The sequence below is a fragment of the Dromiciops gliroides genome, chromosome 6 (genome assembly GCF_019393635.1).
Source record: "Dromiciops gliroides isolate mDroGli1 chromosome 6, mDroGli1.pri, whole genome shotgun sequence".
Taxonomy (NCBI): domain Eukaryota; kingdom Metazoa; phylum Chordata; class Mammalia; order Microbiotheria; family Microbiotheriidae; genus Dromiciops; species Dromiciops gliroides.
The window spans coordinates 243,903,658-243,924,781 of NC_057866.1; the positions used below are offsets into that span (position 1 = coordinate 243,903,658).

The 21,124-nt window shown below is 39.6% G+C and overlaps 2 protein-coding genes across 4 annotated transcripts in view; both read right to left on the reverse strand.

The window, feature by feature from the left end:
* The window catches only part of LOC122732624 (all-trans-retinol dehydrogenase [NAD(+)] ADH7-like), a 41,005-nt gene extending 38,671 nt beyond the window's left edge, over window positions 1–2,334 (reverse strand). For 2 of the 3 annotated variants that reach the window (XR_006353633.1, XR_006353634.1), the window contains exon 1: window positions 2,079–2,334. Coding sequence is in view for 1 of the 3 variants with exons in the window: in XM_043972897.1 (XP_043828832.1) it covers window positions 2,079–2,096 (18 nt within the window). In the remaining 2 variants the exon portion in view is untranslated. The remainder of the gene's footprint in view (window positions 1–2,078) is intronic. The other variant, XM_043972897.1, reaches the window with a different exon arrangement.
* A 17,392-nt stretch (window positions 2,335–19,726) lies between these two features.
* LOC122730913 (all-trans-retinol dehydrogenase [NAD(+)] ADH7-like) overlaps window positions 19,727–21,124 on the reverse strand; it is a 36,284-nt gene continuing 34,886 nt past the window's right edge. Inside the window, 1 exon segment of the mRNA XM_043970465.1 lies at window positions 19,727–19,755. Coding sequence (XP_043826400.1) covers window positions 19,727–19,755 — 29 coding nt within the window.

Below are 21,124 nucleotides of genomic sequence, written 5' to 3' on the forward strand. Positions count from 1 at the left end.
GACTAATTATGTTGATGGTACTTTGGTTACAGCATTGACAGTAGTTACAGGTATGCCAATTGATGCAGAGATTTTCTTGGTCCTTTGCCATATTCTTTTTTTAAAATAACAAACACTTTTATTCATAGTTTTGAGTTCCAAATTTTATCCTTCCTTCTCTGACATGGTAAGCAATCAGATGTGGGTTATGTATGTGCAGTTATGTAAAACATTGCCATATTAGTAATTTTGTATAAGAAAACTTGAATAAAAGAAAAAATGAGATTGAAAAACAGCATGCTTCAGTCTGTGTTCAATCAATATCAGTTCTTGCTTTGGATGTGGATAGTATACTTTATCATTAGTCCTTTGAGATTGTCTTAGGTCATTATATTGCTGAGAATAGTTAAGTTATTCACAGTTCTTCATCAAACAATATTGCTGTCTCTGGGCACAATGTTCTCTTGGTTCTGCTCACTTCACTATGCATCAGTTCATACAAGTCTTTCCAGACCTTTCTGAAATCATCCAGCTTGTCATTTCTTACGGCACAATAATATTCCATCACCATCATATAGCACAGCTTTTTAGCCATTGCCCAATTGATGGGCATCCCTTTGATTTCCAATTCTTAGCCACCATAAAAAAAGCTGTTTTATTTTTGTAAAAATAGGTCTTTTTCTCTTTGGGGGGGATTCCTTTGACATATTTTTAAGTTTTGGTCCTTCTAGACCTTCTGCTACCATTTTACCAAATAAGTAACCAAGCTTTTTTTAAACAGGAACAATCTCTAGTGTTTAAAGGAAGTTAAGCACCTGTTACAAATTGCTTATACTTGCAAATACCATGGAGTGGTGAAAGAAGCACAAACCTGGCTCAGAAAACTTATTAGATATGTGACTGTAGATAGAGGACAGCTAGGTGGCACAGAGTGCGTGGTCTGGAGTTAGGATGACATCTTACTGAGTTCAAATCTATCTTCAGACACTTACTAGTTGTGTGACCCTTGGCAAATCACTTAATCCTGTTTGCCTCAGTTTACTCATCTATAAAGTGAGATGGAGAAGGAAATGGCAAACCACTCCAGTATCTTTGCCAAGAAAACCAAAAATGGAGTTCCCAAAAGTCAGATATGACTGAAAGAATGACTGAAGACCTTAGGTAAATAATTCTCTCCTCTCTGATCTTTAATCTGTAAGATGAGAAAATTGAACCTTTATCTGATTCACATGGTTATTAAATTTAATATCTGGGGGGCAGCTAGGTGGTGCAGTGGATAAAGCACTGACCCTGGATTCAGGAGGACCTGAGTTCAAATCTGGCCTCAGATACTTGACACTTACTTGCTGTGTGACCCTGGGCAAGTCATTTAACCCACATTGCCCCACAAAAACAAAAACAAAAACAACAATAAAAATTAATATCTGGGGAAACTTTGTAAACTATAACACTTTACAAAGGGTCCATAACTTTTTAGGTTATTTATTTTTTTAATTTGATAATGGTACTTCAATGTCATTGGTTTCCTTTATTATTCTATATATTTTATGTTATTCATTTAAAAATATTCTCCTGAGAGAGTCCATGGGCTTCAATAGATTACACCAGACTGCCAGAGGGGTCCATGACACTTAAGGAGTTTCAGAATCTCTGCTCCATCCATACACTCAGTTATTCTTTTATTCAAACAAACAAGTCCTTGCTCTGATACATCTTTACTTCTCATCCTCACACAGGTCAAAATCACATCCTTGGGCCCTTGGTGGTAACTCACCATGCTTTATATACCAGAGTTACTAAATACAACATTGAGAGCAGATGTTAAATTTCTAATGAAAACCATATAAACCATCTTCCTTTAAATACCACTAAAGCACTGTAGTAAGAACAACCCTCCATAAGGTCATTCTGTTTGTAAGTCTTCATTTTTCCCCTACAGCAGTAAAATATTCCTGCTCATATTTTTCCTAAATACTTCCCTGGCTAGGCAGACTTTTCTTCTCTCAAAGATTTACTTTCCCAAATAAATAAAAGAAAGCTAAGGGTGCAGTTCCTCATCTTCTTTGTTTTGGGTGAAGAAACAAAAATACTTTACTTACTTTTCCTGAAGTGCTCATCCTGTCTTTCTCTTGGTTCTGATGGTAATGAGGCTTTGATATCCTCTCACCAGTCTGGATTGACTTGTTTCATAAATCATCCTGCTTTCAGATAAATAGTCTATTTCAAAGCAAGGCCTTGAAAAAAAATAACATTATTTAGAACTTTCAACCCTTTATCTTCTTACCCAGTCCCGCCCTCTTGTAATGTTTAACTTTTGAAAAACCAACAATCATTTGGTGCATCTAAGGAAATTGAAAGTATTGCCAAATCATAGCAGAAAATGAGTCTTCCTGACTACAGGCTCAGCTCTCTATCCACACTGCCTCCTAGATACCTTTTAATTTTTGCATTTCCATAACAGTTTTATAATTAACCATCTAGCCTCTGTTAGTTCTTTTCAATCATGCATGAATTACTGAGGTCATTCAGTGGTTTAGGAATAGCAGTATTTGTCATAACAAAGTCCAGTTCCTAGAAAACTCTGTACAATTCATAAATTCTTTGAACATTTCTAGTTCAGAAGCCCTTCTTCTGTCCTCTTTAGGTCAGTGCTCACACATTTTGCTGAGATCTTTTGTAAAGGTTCTGAAAAACGTACACTTATCTACTGACAGCTTCAGACTAGCCTTTTTGAGTGGATCCAGCAGCAGCAGTTCTCTGCTTCAATAAAATTACTGATTCAAAAAAAGGGGTCATTTAATGTATATAACAGATAATCCTCTCTCTCTCTCTCTCTCTCTCTCTCTCTCTCTCTCTCTGTGTCTCTCTTTCTCTCTCTGTCTCTGTCTCTCTTTCTTTCTCTGTCTCTCTCTTCCTCTCACTGTCTATTCTTTTAGCATAGCAAAGAGAAAAGCAACAAAGTATTTCCCCCCAAAAGCTAGGGAGTATGCTCCCCAAAGCACATGCATCATCATCAGTGGCAAAAGGGTCCATGGTCCTAGGGAACACATGTAGTCAGCATTCACATGTGGAGAGGCACATGGGTAGTGAGGGAAGCCTCCTCCAGTGGGCATAGCCACTGGTATCTCTGTGCTGCTTCTGCTGAGCCTGCTCCCTTCTGGTCTTAGTGAGCCAAGAAGTATCTATTCAATACTTACAATGTACCAGGCACTGTGCTAACCTGATAGAAAGGCAAAAAAAAAAGTCCCTACTCAGAAGGAGTTCATTCTAGTGAAGGAGATGACATACCAATACCTATGTACATGACAGATTCTCTCTCTGTTCTCTTCCCTTCTCTTCTCTTACTCTGTCTCTCTCTTCCTCTCACTGTCTTTCTTCCCTCTTTCTTTCTCTCTTTCTCTGTCCTTGTCTGTCTGTGTCTGTCTGTCTCACACACACATACACACACATACACACACACACACACACACACACACACACACACACATGCACAAATACCACTGTAAATGGGAGGTAGTCACAGAAGGAAGGCACTAGCAGTGATAAGGGAGGAAATATTTGGAAAGGAATGGAACAGAGAAATACCTTGACCCAGAGTACTCAGTGTTCTGTCCCCTGAACATTGGATACTGATATTATGTTGCATTCTAGCTCTACCAGCTGTTGTTTGGCCCCCAACTCGGCGGAAATCCTTGTAGTTCTTTTCCTCAAAGGAACAGAGAGCACTTCCATTGACCTGAAAGCCCACAGGTTTCCCCACTACCTTCACCACTACTAAATATTATTTTGAAAGAGGTCCAGAAAAACTACTCAAAAGCCCTCCCCCATCACCCTAGGTCCCCCTGAGTTCCTCAGAATCTAGGCTACTAGAATCTCTCATCTCCTCAGGAGTATATTCTCAGCCCTAGAAACACAGCTGACTCTTCCTAATTACCTCAGGTGTAGTTATTTCTTTTTATCAGGATTCAGGGCTCCTCTGTTAGAGGTCACACTCAAACTTATCATGAGCATTCCATATACCTCCCTAATTTAATCTTTAAAGGCTAGACTATAAGGCAGATGATGGTTATATGCCTCCAAATTACCAGATAGCTCTGGGGTTCAGGGTTACCCAGTTTTTAAACCTTAACTCTCTCCTGTCTGTGGTTTTAGAATAAAGAAGAGAGACCATGCCAAGCCCAGAAAGCAAGATCATGTCTCCTCCATCTGTTCACCCACATTCCTGGTCCTGGTATATGCAGATACAGTCAACCTAGAACATGAGAGACTTTGCAATATGCCCTCACATTATGAGGTCTTAAAAAAAAGGGTTACTTAGGAAGATGTCTTTACTTGATGGTGCAAGGCTTTATGTTGATAGAGTTGAAAGAGAAGGTGAAACAAATATCTGAGTAGTTCCAATCATTATAATTTTGCCAGGCCCATGTAGGTGTCGGCGAGTGGTGATGATGTGAGGTGCCAGAACCCTGGCAACGGCTACAGCCAGTGGGTGCAGCACCGTGTGGTTTGCGGAGCCCCAGGCCAGTGCTTGCAGAGGCATAAAAACCTCAAATAACAATTAATTCTTTACAGTAGGAAGGAAAGTAACTCAAGGTCATCATGGAAACAGGAAGGGAGCAGGTATGAGTCAGAGCATTTGTCTGATATCTCCAACTGAGATTCTGTGGAACTTGGGGGAGGGGCTTTGGTTTCAATAGATGACAACAATGTGGGGAGAGCAGAAGAGCAGACCAGTATCAGTCACAGGAGAAGGAATGGCTGGTTCCTCATGAAAAGTGGAAAGTCTTCTTGTGAACTCTTGGAAAGGTGTGCACAATGGTCAAATCTTGGTCTCTGCTTGCAACACTTCAGAGAAAAAAAAAGAATAATCATTGCTGGGGAAATTTGCTGAAAGGTAAAGGAACAGCAATAATATCCAATAGGTGATGAATGAGGGCCTGTCAGGTGAGGCTGAGATTTTTGGCATCACAGTCTATTCTCAGGCTAATGTGGGCACATACTCACAGGACAATCCAGCATCTTGGATTAGTTGACATGATAGAAGGATCTTAACTTTGATATAGTCAGCTCATCGGGGTTGGATTAAGTACATCCCAAAGTACTAGAAGAGCTGGTAGATATGATTGCTAAACTGCTTTCACAACCTTTAAAATTTAGGACTCATGGATTCCTGGAGAGTGATGGGAGCCTGCTAAGAATCTATTTGCCAGGAATCTTACAAATTTCATCAAAGGATCTTTAAACTAAAAGGGATAGGGTTGGGGAGGGGTGTCAGAGAAACTACCCATAAATGCACAACCACTAAGTTAGATGTCATAGAGAAAAACTACAATGAAATAAAAACAATTGAGACATCTAGAATTTTTTTGTGTGAGGCAATTGGGGTTAAGTGACTTGCCCAGGGTCACACAGCTAGTAAGTGTCAAGTGTCTGAGGCTGGATTTGAACTCAGGTCCTCCTGAATCCAGGGCCAGTGCTCTATCCACTGTGCCACCTAGCTTCCCCAAGACATCTAGAATTTTACAGGAGACAGAATCTAAGAAAAGATCCAGTGGCAGAGCATATGGTCTCAAATGTCTACACAGAAATACCCCAAGTTGAGGTCAAAAGCAGGATGCTTGGAAGCCCTCATAGAAAGAGGTAAATTGTAGTTGTAATAGAGTCTTGGTGGGATGAAACCTATGAGGGGGATATGGCTCTAGGTGGGCATAATTCAAAAGAAGCCAAATAGCTAAAAGGGTGAGGTGTTGAATATTTTTTTTTTATTAAGAAGGTACACTTAGGTGAAGAAAGCAAAACTCAGCAAGCATGGTGGCGAGCATTTATGGTGAATATCAATAATGGGGAAAGCGGAAACAATTTAGTTATCTGAGGTAATTGGACTAAAGTCTAGATTGATTACAATCTGGACTATAGACTGACTGGACAAAGAGAAGAATTAGCTGAGTCATTCAAGAAAAAAATCATAAGCATGACAGCGAAATAATATATTAGTGATAGGAGACTTTAATTATGCAGACCTCTTCTAGAGTTGTGTACGTGTGTGCCTATCTGTTTCTCTCTGTCTGTTCTCATCCTATTCTCTCCATATATCTCATTCTCTGTCTCTCCCTGCCCTCTTCCCCAGCAAAAGCAGAACACCTAATAACATCTTGACTTGCTTTAATGATACTTTTATCCTTCAAAATGCGGAGAAAGTAACAAGGTGAAATTCTACTCTGGATCTGATTTTCACTGACAAGGAGAAACTTATTGCTGAGGTGGAAATAATAGGAAGTTTGGGAAGAGAAGTGATCACATTCCTAGAGTGTGAGTCCAAGACACTTGCTCATCCTTCATTCTCCAAGAGGACTGATGACATCAGGAGAGTGATGTCTTGACTCGTGAGTGAATTGGTTTGAAGGGGGACAGAGTTGTGCAAAGTCATCAGCCTTGCTCTCTCCTTCAGAGTCATCGGAGTTCAGTGGCAAGACATAGGTCAATGGTCCCTAGAGTGTGACAGAAATGGAGAGGAATGCCAGGCATTCCAGATTCGGAGGAGAGTAGATTTCAAAGGGTTCAGAAGAAGGATAGGCAGCATTCCAGGGACTCAGATTTTATGTATGTAAAACATGTCTGTTATCAGAAGCAAACAAGTATCAAGCAGTCAAGAAAAACACCAGCCAAGACAGAAATGGCAATATGAGTATCTATGGGTCAGAAGTGGCACAGGAGAGGTGGCAGGAGATAGACTGAGATTACAAGAGATACAGCACTTTAGCTGTTCAGAAGACATGGAGTTCCTAACTGTATACAGTCCATTAACCTTGGAATTACATAACCAAGATTTTGAAACTTTTAGAAAGAAGAGGTGAATCAGTTTATTAAAAAAGCAGTTAGAAGGGGCAGCTAGGTGGCGCAGTGGATAGAGCACCAGCCCTGGAGTCAGGAGGACCTGAGTTCAAATCCAATCTCAGACACTTAACACTTACTCGCTGTGTGACCCTGGGCAAGTCACTTAACCCCAATTGCCTCACTAAAAAAAAAAAAAACAAAAACCCACAAACAAACAAACAAACAAAAAACCAATTAGGAACCAAAGTTCTCCATTTGAAGAGTATCTAATGAATTAGAACAAGTTTTATTTAGTCTTTTGGCATTAAAACACTATGGTTTTCTATGATTGTTTCAAGTTTTTAAAATATCAATTTCCTGAGTTCTGGAGAGGGTTGGGATTCTATGCTACTATCTACTGCACAGAATGACTTATGGACAACTCAGCATTCTTGAAACTCATATCCAACCCAACAAATATTATCACTAAATCTGGCTCTCTCACTCATCATTTGGTATTTTCATTCACTGTAGCTGCAGAGGTTGCAAAAGCCAGATGGCCCAGTGGTTCCCAAGGCCACAGCAAATATCTGACTAAAATCTGATAGAAATTACAATAAAGCTTTTGGGTCCATTAGGGGGTTTGATCTCTCTCATGAATTATGATAAATTGCCCAGACCCAAATACACCCTCTCCAGAGTCACATATGGATCAATTAGGAAATTAAGAGGTGACCTGAAACCTGGTCAGAGATCATTATTTTGTGGTCCCTATGGAGGCATTTTAAAGATGTTCTAGCTTTTGTCTTTTTTTTTTTTTAATTTGGTGAGGCAACTGGGGTCAAGTGACTTGCCCAGAGTCACAAATCTAGTGAGTGTCAAATGTCTGAGGCTGGACCCGAACCCAGGTCCTCCTGACTCCAGGGCCAGTGCTCCATCCACTGCACCACTCAGCAGCTCCCTAGCTTTTGTCTTAATGCTTAAACATAGCCCAGCTTTGGGGAGGAAAAATGAATTAGAAACATAGGTAGGGACTAGACCAGTCTTTTCATTTATCTAGGGAATTCCTTTTATCAATACAAATCAATAATTTTTGCTGCAGCCTTAGATCGTTGCTTAGGGCTCTCAAAGGTTAAGATTTGCTCAAAGGACACATTAGGAATGGAACTAAGCCCATTGCCAGTGAAACTACAGGTGCCAGAAAGCACAACTATGGCTGTTCTATTGGGAAAAAAATAAAATAAAGGATCTTTTCATAGAGATTGAAATAGTTACCTGCAAAAATAGTATCAATCTATTCTCCTGTCTATATGCCTAGATGTGTGCCATTTATGAATTTCAACCTTCTTGATCTTTGTTCTTAGTTTTCGAAGAGGACCAATGACATCATGAGGCGATGCTTTGGCTTTTGCATGAATTGGATTTAAGTGAGGTAGAATTGTTCAGCCTCAGCCTCAGCCACTCTCTTCCAACTCTCTCTTCCAGAGTTATTCAAGTCCAGTGGCAAGATAAAAGTCAGGATGACTGGCGATGGCCTGGGATTTGGTGGATAACCTTGGTGTCTTAGAAGTCTAAATGTGCCACTTTTGTGGGCAGTTAGAACAAGTTTTCATCTACCCATTCTACTGGGAGAAGTATTTACATGCTAACTCACCTGACAGGTTGGAGGTCTGTCAGTTGCGCTCAACCTGGTTTCACCCATCTGCCTAGACAGTTTTCCTGGGGAGTTTTCACTGCATGTGCTATTGCTTCTTGGAGTCGTATGTGAGAGTTTGATGAAGGTCAACACCAAAGGTGGATGAGCAGCCATGAAAAGGGCTTGGCAGCTCTCACCCCATTTTTGAATAGGAGAGATTTGGAGCTCAGGAGACAGATTAGACTTGGATAAACAAATCAGGAAGTCATCCATATAGAAATGATAATCAAATCCATGGGAACTAATGAGGTAGCAGTAAGAAAATATACAGAGAAGAGAAGAGAAGAAACTCTGGGAGAGGACCTAAGGGGCACCCATGGTTATAGACTGTGATATGGATGATGATTCAACAAGGGGGTCTAAGAAGGAGCAGTCAGATACATAATAGAATAATGTCATCAGAATTTATAGAGAAGACAGTATGAGTTACAGATTCATTGTGATCTGCATCAAAAGAGGTCATTTCCACACCACAGCATTCCCTTTGTTTGGGACAAACTGCTTCAGTTTATCCAAATAACTCGAGGAGACCACCAAGTCAAGCAGAGACAGATTTATTACATCCTCATGAGGACGGGCAAAACCCAATTACACATTGAAGTCTTGCAAAGATATGCCCAATCCTCTAGGTTTTTATAGTAATCTTGAAAAGGACTGTCCCCACGTACACCTAGGGTGGATGAGCTCACAATCTAACATCCAATCCTGTCTCATCCAAGGTGCGTGTTCAGCTCGTGATCAATGTATGGAGACATGCATACGTGTTCCAGGAGCAAGGGGGAAAAGGGGAGGGGGAACAAGGTCAAACCAAAGGAAGAGGAAACAGGGGAGTGACAGTCAGATGTTTCAAATCTCACAGTTCCCACTGACTCCCCTCTCCAGGCCCCTGTCTCTAAAGATAAGGATGACAGGGTTAAAATTTATCTTCGGCCATGTTGGGAAGTCAAAGAAATAATTGGCAATAAAACTTAAAGGAGATAGTGAGAATTTGACAAGCAATAAACTTCTAAACTAACTATATTGGGTCAGGGCTGGGTACCTTCCAGACCCCATCCTCAGAGTTTAATCTGACTCAAATCCATAATCATATCATACACCTTCACTGATGAAATGGGTCTTATTATCAAGAATATTGAACACCTGTAAGTCGAGGTTTTCAAGTGAGGCGGTGGAAGGAGGGAAACATGAGAAAAGCAGTTTTAGAAGAGATGAGAGGAGCCACTATGATGAGTGGGATAGTGAGTTAATTAGGGATGTGTAAAAGGACTGGGTTTTTTTTTAGCATTAAGGGTACAGTTGAGGGTAAATAATTTTGTAGTGAACCTGGTCAGTTAGCATGTTTTCATGATTCCCTCCAGCTTCATCCAAGCAGCTCATGGGAAGGAACAAAGGCAGAGGATAGTAGGAGCCATACAAGATTGAGGCTGGGTATGGCAAGATCAATGCTAGGGGTTAGGAACTCAAGAGAAGAGGAGAGGATACAGTTGAACTGACTTACCAAGGTGTCAAGATATATAAAAGAGGAAAGCAGAGCTAATACAAGGGAGATAGCCTTAAAGAAGACTAAGGGTCTGAGGGATTGGAAGTAAAGGTATGGCAAACCCCACCCCCCAAAAAGGAAACAGGTTTTCTGTTGGAAGGGAGAGGGAGAGGTGGAATTAGAATGCATTGTGATTAGATAAGGGAATTTCAGAGTAAATGAATTAAGAAGTTGAGCATTACAGTGGGTAAAGTCAAAGTCAAAGGCAGCACTATCTTGGCAAGTACTTAAGGTGGGGTGGAGGAGTAGATCATTGGAATTAAGTTGAAAAATTGAGAATTTAGGATGGAAAACCTCTAAGTTTATAAAACACAGAAGAGTTGCTCATCTACATTTGCATGGGGCGTTTCTGCATTGTGAGTCCTCTATACTAATGAAATTATGAATCCAGAGAAAATCCTGTCACCTCCCTTCCAATAACAATAGAAGTGCCATGAGCTATTAAGACCCTGCTTATCTCAGTAGAAGAATGACTCTGCATTCTCAAATATGTAAAAGGTCTCACCCCTTGGATCCCAAAGGACTTTCTACTCTAGTTGCTAACTCTATGACTGTCTTAGCTCAGTATGAAGCAATTCATCATCAGAAGGATTAATAACCATGTGGATGCTTAGGCTATGAAAACCAACAAAATGAGGAGTGGTTGCGCTCTCCATCACTAAAGGGAGTATACATATGAATAAAACCCCAGATCTTTCAAAATATCAAAGCGGACAGGAACTCAAAGACAGCTATGACACAGAAATACCGCACCCAAAAGGCGTTAAGTGCATTAATTTCTGTTTTTGTTTTTTTTTAGTGAGGCAATTGGGGTTAAGTGACTTGCCCAGGGTCACACAGCTAGTAAGTGTTAAGTGTCTGAGGCCAGATTTGAACTCAGGTACTCCTGACTCCAGGGCCGGTGCTCTATCCACTGCACCACCTAGCCACCCCTAGTGCATTAATTTCTAAATGGACAAGGACTTGTGGAAATCAGTAAAGCAATATTCATATAATTTAAAAATGAGTATATTCTCCATATAGAAATAGTTTTATTAAAGTTAAACTGGATGTTAATTTGGAAATTGTCAAAATAAGAGTCTGTATTTTTTTTGTAGGGGGCAATTGGGGTTAAGTGACTTGCCCAGGGTCCCTCAGCTAGTAAGTGTTAAGTGTCTGAGGCCAGATTTGAACTCAGCTCCTCCTGAATCCAGGGCCAGTGCTTTATCCACTGTACTACTTAGGTGCCCCCTGACTGTATTTTCTAAAAACAAATATTTTTCTGAATTTCGCAGTCAGTCTTTGTGTAAATATTTTCTTTTCTCTCCTTCCACACTCTCCTTTTTCATTTCCACCAAGTTACTTGACAATGTTTCTTGGACTGAATTATGGGAATGTGTGATTTATGTGAATATCAACTCCTTGAAGGCAGGATTTTTTTCATTTGTGCTTTTGTATTCAAGATGGTAGATAAATGCTTGTTGAATTGAATTGAATTGAAAAGCATGATGTGCTTTCCTTAAATTAAAATATATGTATATATTTCAGAATAGAAGCAAGTAAGTAGTACCATATAATGAGACAGATGATTTTACTTAAAAGATTCAATTTATTTTTTAAAGTAGTATTTAAAAGTATTTGTTTTCTTTGAAACATGTGAGGGAAAACAATCCTCTTCTCAATAATTCTCAGGAACTCAGCAGCCATGTGACAAAGGCTCTTTTATTTCCTTCTTGTGAGGAGGCATCCTAGTGTGCAGCTAGTGGGTACAAAGAAAGGGTGCTCACAGGCCCTATTTTATCCTATTTTATGGACCCTCACCTTTTTCATCATTGGTCCAATTACTCAAGAGTTACAATCTACATGCAAAAACAAGCTAATCAGAAGCAGTATTCCCATCCCTCTTCCTTATATGGGCATAACTCAGGAGTGGGCCTTATGGAGACCAGAGCTCCTTGAACCATGTGATTTTGTTAGCCAGAGGGGAAAGAGGTGTATGGAGCAAACTGCCTCAGTTTACCCAAATAACTCGAGGAGACCACCAAGTCAAGCAGAGACAGATTTATTACATCCTCATGAGGACGGGCAAAACCCAATTACACATTGAAGTCTTGCAAAGATATGCCCAATCCTCTAGGTTTTTATCGTAATCTTGAAAAGGACTGTCCCCACGTACACCTAGGGTGGATGAGCTCACAATCTAACATCCAATCCTGTCTCACCCCGGGTGCGTATGGAGACATGCATACGTGTTCCAGGGACAAGGGGGAAAAGGGGAGGGGGAACAAGGTCAAACCAAAGGAAAAGGAAACAGGGGAGTGAGAGTCAGATGTTTCACATCTCACAGTTCCCACTGACTCCCCTCTCCAGGCCCCTGTCTCTAAAGAAAAGGATGACAGGGTTAAAATTTATCTTCAGCTATGTTGGGAAGAAAAGAATAATCCATTGTTGGGACCCCAAGGCCAAGGGGATTCTGCTCTGAGAAAAAGAGACAATGTTACTTAACATCTGGTTTCAATTCAATGGCTGCATCTTGTGCCTAGTCCCGTCCTTTCTTCTTGAGTCCCGAGTATTGAATTGGTGGGCTAACTCCCTGACCCACTGACTGGGGTTCTGACACATGATGGATTGCAGACAAAATTAATATGTAGCTGACAAGTGGGGAGACTGAGCAGAAGTAAAAATACTGTTAATTGGCAATAAAACTTAAAGGAGACAGTGAGAATTTGACAAGCAATAAACTTCTAAACAAACTATATTGGGTCAGAGCTGGGTACCTTCCAGACCCCATCCTCAGAGTTTAATCTGACTCAAATCCATAATCATATCATACAATCCTCCATTTTTCTTTTATGCTCAGAGAGCATATTCTGGATTTGAGTCACTGTCATTGAGCCCTTCAGCCATGCAGGATTTCAGCCCATCAGTCCAAGTCCAACTCATCACCAGTCTCTCCTTCGTGAAGTTTCAGAATCAGGGTCTTTAATCTTTTCTCAGTGAACTGCTGAGTCACCATCAGCTGCATCTGTTGAACTGCACGTTGTATCAAACCTATAAAGCAAGGGACTAAACAGGGACAAGTATAAGGAGAACTCCAAAATTACAAATGAATACCTAATTCTGTCCCATAGGCATCTTTCAGGAGGTAAATTGGGGTCTAATTAATTATCTCAATATACCATATACATGTCAATAACTACCAATATTATAACAACAAATATGATTTAAAACCTCTTTATAATTTCAGTGATGTGCTCCCAGTGTCCATTCACTTAGCAATTTTCATCTTTGATCTCAGATGCCCCTATTAGAACCTTTTACAAAACTAATTTAAGTAGCAAATACAACTGTTTTCCCATTTCATCCAAGGAAAGAGTAATTTCTAATTGGCCCCTTCTAGGCCTGAGTATCCCCAACTAGACTCAGGCTCACCAGGCTACCACTACATTTCCCCACCCCTCCTTCCAATAGCTAAGGAAAAAGAGGGCGAAGATCTCTTCTTCTGTAACTGCTTCCAGCTGAATATGTGTGTAGAGCTGACAGTGGAAGGTGCAGAAATCCTTGCAGGCCTGGTCCAGATGATGAAGGGGGTATATAGTCTGGAATTGCTAACATAAAATTGAAAGTCTTGAGCCTAGATAAAACAGACTATCAAGAGGTTAGAGAGACAAAGACAAAAATTTTAAAAGACAACAATAGGGAAAAGGGGCAAACCAAAAGAGTGAATCCAGGAACCCCCAGATCCTGCATCAGGAGTTCACAAATGTCCTTCATCCAGTGAAAGGTGTCATGAATGCCCCATGCTTTTCAAAGCTTTACCTAGTTCTGTATCTGACAGACATTATTAACAACAAGTCAAAGGGTTACCACTATCTTGCTACATGCAAGCCATATAATCTAAATGTTTCAAAATGCCACTGATGGCAGAACCCTTAAATTTTTCCAAATTACATATATATCCATTTCACTTTATTTCTCCAAAAGTTTTCACTCAATTGTTTAAGATGTAATCCTCACATAAAACTTAGGTTACAAAATACCTTTGTAAGAAGATGACCACAAATGAACTTACATAAGAGTTACCAAGTTAACTTCAATTCTAATAAAAGACTTAGGATGACATTTAACCAATTAATTTCAAAACAGTACATGTCAAATAAGTTGTCCATAATAAACCATGTTTGTATTACAGGACATGCTCTATAGACAGATATTATTCCTACATTACACAATAAACTTATATAACAAAACATTCTATATTTTACTCTTCTCTGTTTTCTTGAAACAGACTTGAGATGTCTCTGGTTCAGTTTCTAACATAACTAATAACAGACAGATGACAAGGCTAAATGCTTATACATTCTAGTTGTTCAGATTCTGAAAGGGACTAGGATTTCTAAGCCAAATAGCTTGAATCTTAAACCTGCATCTCACCCAGATGTTGCAGTATTAATCTAGGGATGAAGAGACAATATTGTGTTCATGCTTATCAAGTGACATGATTATAGGAACTTGCCACAAAAGAAAAAGAACAAAGCTCTGGGGGAAAGGTACTTTCCCAACTCCCAGTAGAAGTTTTGTAGACAACCAATGCAATATGTCAGACTTAAAATCAGCCAGGTGGGAAAGTTTGCATTCCATATGTAATATTTGGGGAAACCGAGTCAGGAGACACCTACCTCAGCCTTTGCCAAACAGTCGGTCTCCCATCCTTTCCCAAGAGAACTCCACCTGCAGTGCACACATGTAAAACCCCTATAGGGTTGCTGGTATCATGAATCATATGGCTCACCATTCCTTAATAGTAACAACTGGAGTCAGACTCAGAGCAATAATGATTAATAGTCCCATAACATCTTAGATAGCAAGTCTCAATAATCAGCACTAAAAGCGAATTCATTTCTCAAGGATCGCATATCCTAGACAGCAAGTATTAACTATTCTTGTGCTTAAATAGGTTTTTCATCCCCAGATTAGCACTACACAAACGAATCTGCTTTGAGATGCTCAATAACAAGCAATGGTTGAAATAAGTGTAAGCAATCCCAAATTGCATACTGGGAACAAACTAGAAAATGCCCCACACAATAGCACATGGTAAAATGGGTTTAGATGTTAAACATAAGATACTGTCCTCAGAATTCCCCTAAACAATGGGAACATCTTTAAAGTGACAACTAGTTTGCATGTGTTTCTACACACATGTTCTAATTCCAATTAATTAAAAACATAAGTAAACTTCAGATTCCCTGTTAAGATGATATAAGATAGCTCATAAGTTACTTATTGTTCACTAACATGTCATACATGACAAGTTCAGGCACCAATTTAACTATTGCTTAGCACCAATAAATCCAGATCAAAACAGCAAGATCTTTCTCATAGCTTACTAATTATTTAGATGTTCTAGTATTAATTCAATAACCAATTAATTCAATGTTGCAATAACAAACTTCCACTTTGTCCATTCTCATAATAGAAATATTCACCAAACCTTAAGAATGTAACTCAAATATACAGATATTCAGGATTCCAGAAAAGCTTTTTCCATTAATTAATACAATTTCACAAATCACAGTAGGTTTGAACATGATTGTTATCAATATCAAATCGCCATCACAACAAATTAGCTTAACTTTATCTCTGCTCCCCTTCTCTCTCATCTAAAGTGTTTGCAGTGGGGAGGAATTTCAGCTTCTTCCAAACCAAAGAGGAAATATTCAAATAACCCATTCCAATCATAATAACAAATTTTACTAGGCCCCTTTTTAAATCCTCTCATTATCTCTTGTTGTAGTTGTAGTTGTTCTTTCAAACTACAGTATACCAGATCACAATACAACTTAAAGTAATCCAGCAGTTTCTTTTGCCAGTTTTTTTTTTCTTTATCTCTAGATTTCGTTTCTTCCTGTCCTTCAAGGTAAGAGACTGCACTAAGGATTTCAAGTCCCATCCCCCTCTAATACCAAATTACATTTCACAAAGAGATCCCATCAAGCTTCTAACTTTTAGAAAAAAAGCAAATCACTATACTTTACTGAGGATCTGTTGGATCTTAAAGCCTTAATATACAGCTGATAATATTCTTACTATGCCCACTTCACAGAAAACCATTATCACATTCAATTAAATTCATAACCCAAAGTAATTTAGAGAGTCCAAATCTGACCATATCTCCAATACAATAAACTATTAAACTATTGGGTACTTTTCCTTTACATATTACGAATCACCTTGATGTAGTCAGCTTAAAGTTACACAAATAGAACAGTATATATTTCACTTAGAATTAAATCAGAATTAATTCAATTAAACCTCAATTTGTTTTCTGAACGATATCGTATAGAACCTCATTGATAATTTCATATTAGTATTAATTCATCCCATAATCACTTAATCTAAACACTTCCTATTTTCTTGTTTTTGTTTCTCCTTAAACAGTTCCATTACAAAAGAAAATTTTTAAAGTGGCAGTATATAGTTTGTATGATTCCCAAAGTTTCTTAAATAGATAGCCCAATCAAATTCAATTACCCTTCTTGATTCCCTAATAACACAAACTTTTCTTTTGCTAGTTTAAAGGAATATTTTAATGCCACATTTAGTCCTCCAATTCAGTCTGAAAGACAATGCCAGAGCAGCAAGATTCCCCCTGCTCCTCCCCCACTTCCTTAACCTAGCCAGTTTTTTTTTTTCCTAAGGGTAGCTTCTTCTATTAAACAAAACTTTTCCTTCTAAATTCCAAGCACAGACTTATGCTCTCTCCTCCCCCACAGCAGAAAAAGGGGAAGGGGTGGCTTTCTTTTCTTTCTTTTTTCTCTCTCTCTCTCTTTCCTTCTACTTTCCTCTCTTTCTCTCTCTCAAAAATCCCAACTATTCACTCTCATACCCCTGGTCACAGTCAATGCAGACAGGGCAGACCATGTAGGCTAGCAAACAACTTCCTAACCATTCATTCCTCCTTCTCACTTAATCAAACTTCCTCGTACCTTCTCAACATACTTAAACCATCTGAAACTAGCAAAGTGGTAGCTTAGCCAATATCTCACCAAATAACCCCATTTATCTATTTTAAGATAGACCCAGGGGATTCTCTTCTTTAATCTCCTATTACAAACTTTAGGTGTTCCCTAAGAACAAACTTCACACTCACTCTTTCTCTTTTGTGGTCAGCAACCTTTTACCTAAGGCTGCAGACAGATCACATTCCAATGGCTCAATTCAAATTCTGAGTAATTTACAATTCTACAATCCCCTTCTCAGTCCCTTCTCTAACCCAGACTGCAGGGATCAATTTCCCTTTCTTCTTCTTTTGTCAATACAGTTATTTTGATGGAATTTTTACTCCTGGACCTCTACTTTTAATTTCAATTGAAAAGGTCTCCTCCCAATTATCTAACCCAGGATTTTTTTCCAGCCTCCTCTGGCTCTTTAAACTTGCCCTACTCTAGATGTTCTACCCGTATTTTGTTCAAGATCCTAGCCTGGTATGGACTTTTTAACCCTGAACTCACCGGGCTCCTGTTTTTGCTCGGGATGTCTATTCAACCCTGGCTCAGCATGGACCTCCACCTTTAAAAGGTCTCTACCATCTAGCCGGTTTTTCAACCCAGCAAAGAACAGGTACTAAACCCCCCCTAGGGGCGTTCCTATATTTTGTTCGGGGTGTCTATTGTTGGTTGGGCGTCCCCAGACCTTTTCAACCCCGCAAACTCAATAGGACCTAGAGGGCACCCTAAGGTTAATTCTGTATCTCGTATCAGGGTGTCTATTCAGTCCTAGTGACCTGTTCAACCCTGCAAAACTTCAACAGACCTTAGGATGATAACTAGGGGTTCCCCGATTTCTTCCTAGAAATCCCCCTGAATGGTCACCCAGTTACTCACCAGTCTGGGTCTGTGCACACGTTGTGACCGAACCAGTCCGGATACTCCTCATTACTTTAGCCGGCATCCCTGTGTCTGGTTGGCTTTTAAGTCTCTCTCTCTCTTTCCGGGCATGGATGCTGAGAAGCCTCACCAAGAGCCAGACCCCTGAACCTGCTGAACTCAGCAGGGACGTCCTTGTTCAGAAGGACAGGCTCCTGGGAGTCTCCAAAGATCCCCAAAGAGATCCCGGACGAGCCCCCATCTGTATGGAGCAAACTGCCTCAGTTTACCCAAATAACTCGAGGAGACCACCAAGTCAAGCAGAGACAGATTTATTACATCCTCATGAGGACGGGCAAAACCCAATTACACATTGAAGTCTTGCAAAGATATGCCCAATCCTCTAGGTTTTTATCGTAATCTTGAAAAGGACTGTCCCCACGTACACCTAGGGTGGATGAGCTCACAATCTAACATCCAATCCTGTCTCACCCCGGGTGTGTATGGAGACATGCATACATGTTCCAGGGACAAGGGGGAAAAGGGGAGGGGAAACAAGGTCAAACCAAAGGAAAAGGAAACAGGGGAGTGAGAGTCAGATGTTTCATATCTCACAGTTCCCACTGACTCCCCTCTCCAGGCCCCTGTCTCTAAAGATAAGGATGACAGGGTTAAAATTTATCTTCGGCTATGTTGGGAAGAAAAGAATAATCCATTGTTGGGACCCCAAGGCCAAGGGGATTCTGCTCTGAGAAAAAGAGACAATGTTACTTAACATCTGGTCTCAATTCAATGGCTGCATCTTGTGCCTAGTCCCGTCCTTTCTTCTTGAGTCCCGAGTATTGAATTGGTGGGCTAACTCCCTGACCCACTGACTGGGGTTCTGACACATGATGGATTGCAGACAAAATTAATATGTAGCTGACAAGTGGGGAGACTGAGCAGAATTAAAAATACTGTTAATTGGCAATAAAACTTAAAGGAGACAGTGAGAATTTGACAAGCAATAAACTTCTAAACAAACTATATTGGGTCAGGGCTGGGTACCTTCCAGACCCCATCCTCAGAGTTTAATCTGACTCAAATCCATAATCATATCATACAGAGGGGATCTGAGAACTTTGTCCTACAAACAGGTCAGGAGGAGTATGCTTGACTGTTATATCCTCATTGAGAGGAGACAACTACCCATTTTCTCACAAAATATAAAAGATGAAAAGAAAGAAGTAGGTGGGTATAGGCTTTCTATGTAATAAATACATCTTGAAAAGTCTTTACAAGAGCAGTAATTCTCAGTACTTAATATAAAAGATAATATATTTTAAAGTCTTACAGAAGCATCATCCCATACCATACAATGTCTAGCTCATTTCCCTGAAAGTACGGGAGAAAGAAATAAGCATTTAGTCTGCACCCACTGTGTGCCAGGAACTGCTCTAAGCATTTTTCAAATATTCTCTCATTTGAAACAGATGATAGGAATTCTAGAAGAATTGGTTCTTTTGGCTCTTAGGATATTGGGATTTCACTTGAAGTGTTCACTTCAAGCAAAATAAGAATAACTTACAACTTGATCTAATGCTATAGTTCAGTATAACCCCCTTTCTACAAATAAAAAAAAAAACACATTAGTACCTAATACTACCCCAGATAAATTGACTTAAGTTATTGACAACTCTAATCCCTTATCTTAGAAAATGTGTTTATTTGTTTCAAAGTACTTCATTTTTGTTTTTTTTTTTTGCTTAACCCACAGGAGAGTCATATGGACTTAGTCATTATTATATGAAAGTGAAATTTCAGAAAAAGAACCTGGCAGGGATCCATGGGTACCTCCTGTCTCTCAGGACCTCAAAATGTCAGGACTGTTCGAATGCTGAAATAGAAAATACAAGTTCTCGTTGATACTTTGTTTCCATATCTTCTAAACAAGGACAATCAGATCCTGTTTAAAAAACAATTAAATCATGTGTCTTTCTATCTAGTATGCACAGAGACAATAAATGAAGTAGCTCGTTAAGTGAATGACAGATCTGAAACCTGAAATCTCAAAACCTAGTGGGAGGAGAATTCTAGAGCTTCCGAGGAAATTTGGGGGTCACTGAGCTCTGAGGCCATCTTCCACTAATCAGGAAGGAGCGACATGGTTTCCACACCTATAAAGTGAGGGGATAGGTATAAATGAACCCTACGATCCCTTCTAGATTTAGAACTAAACCTATGATTCCATGATCCTTTGTCCCCTCCCCCCCTCCCCCCCAGATATGGTGCATGACATAGCTGCTGATGCTCTTGGCAAAGAGGAGGAGCTGGGAAAAGTTAGCAAGTTTTGTAAAGAAAATGTATTTCCTCTTCTCTCATTCAAAAGAGAGATATTCATCTCTTTTATAATGCCATTAAATGCAGTTGGGAGGTTGGCATTCAGAATGATCTCTGGCTAGAGTAGAAAGATTAGGCTCACACATCACCCTGGTCCTGCAGAATTTCTCCTCAATATAATGAAGGAACTTGAATGAAGACTTGTAAGAATTGCTATAGAATGAAGTGAACAAAACCAAGAAAATAATTTATATGATACTAAAATAATATAAATAAATATACTGTACAGAAATGTCCAATTTATACAATTACAAAATACTCATGTTGAACCATGCTATCCACCAGAGATTGGACTGAGAGTACAGATTGAGACATGTATACATACATATACATATATGTGTATCCATTTTGGGAGGGTGGGGAGACAGAGACAGAGAGAGAGTGAGACAGAGAGAGAAAGGGAGAGGAGAGGAGAGGAGAGGAGAGGAGAGGAGAGGAGAGGAGAGGAGAGATGGCCAAAGAAAACATTTGTTTTTCTTGACTACATATATTTTGTTTTTGTTTTTATTTTTTTGGCAGGGCAATGAGGGTTAAGTGACTTGCCCAGGGTCACACAGCTAGTAAATGTCAAGTGTCTGATACCGAATTTGAACTCAGGTCCTCCTGAATCCAGGACCAGTGCTTTATCCACTGTGTCACCTAGCTGCCCCCAACTACATATATTTTTAACAAAGACTATTTTTCTTTCTTTTTCAGTTGGAGGTGGAAAGGTAGAAGAGAAAGAAGGCAGATTTGGGTTAATTTAAATTTTTTTTTAAAAAATAAAATAAAATGAAAGGCTCAGACTAGATAATTTCTAAAGCCCCCTTTTAAATCCCAGATTCTTCAATGGTTTTCTAATTCTTGAGGCTTACTAGGTACAACAGAAGT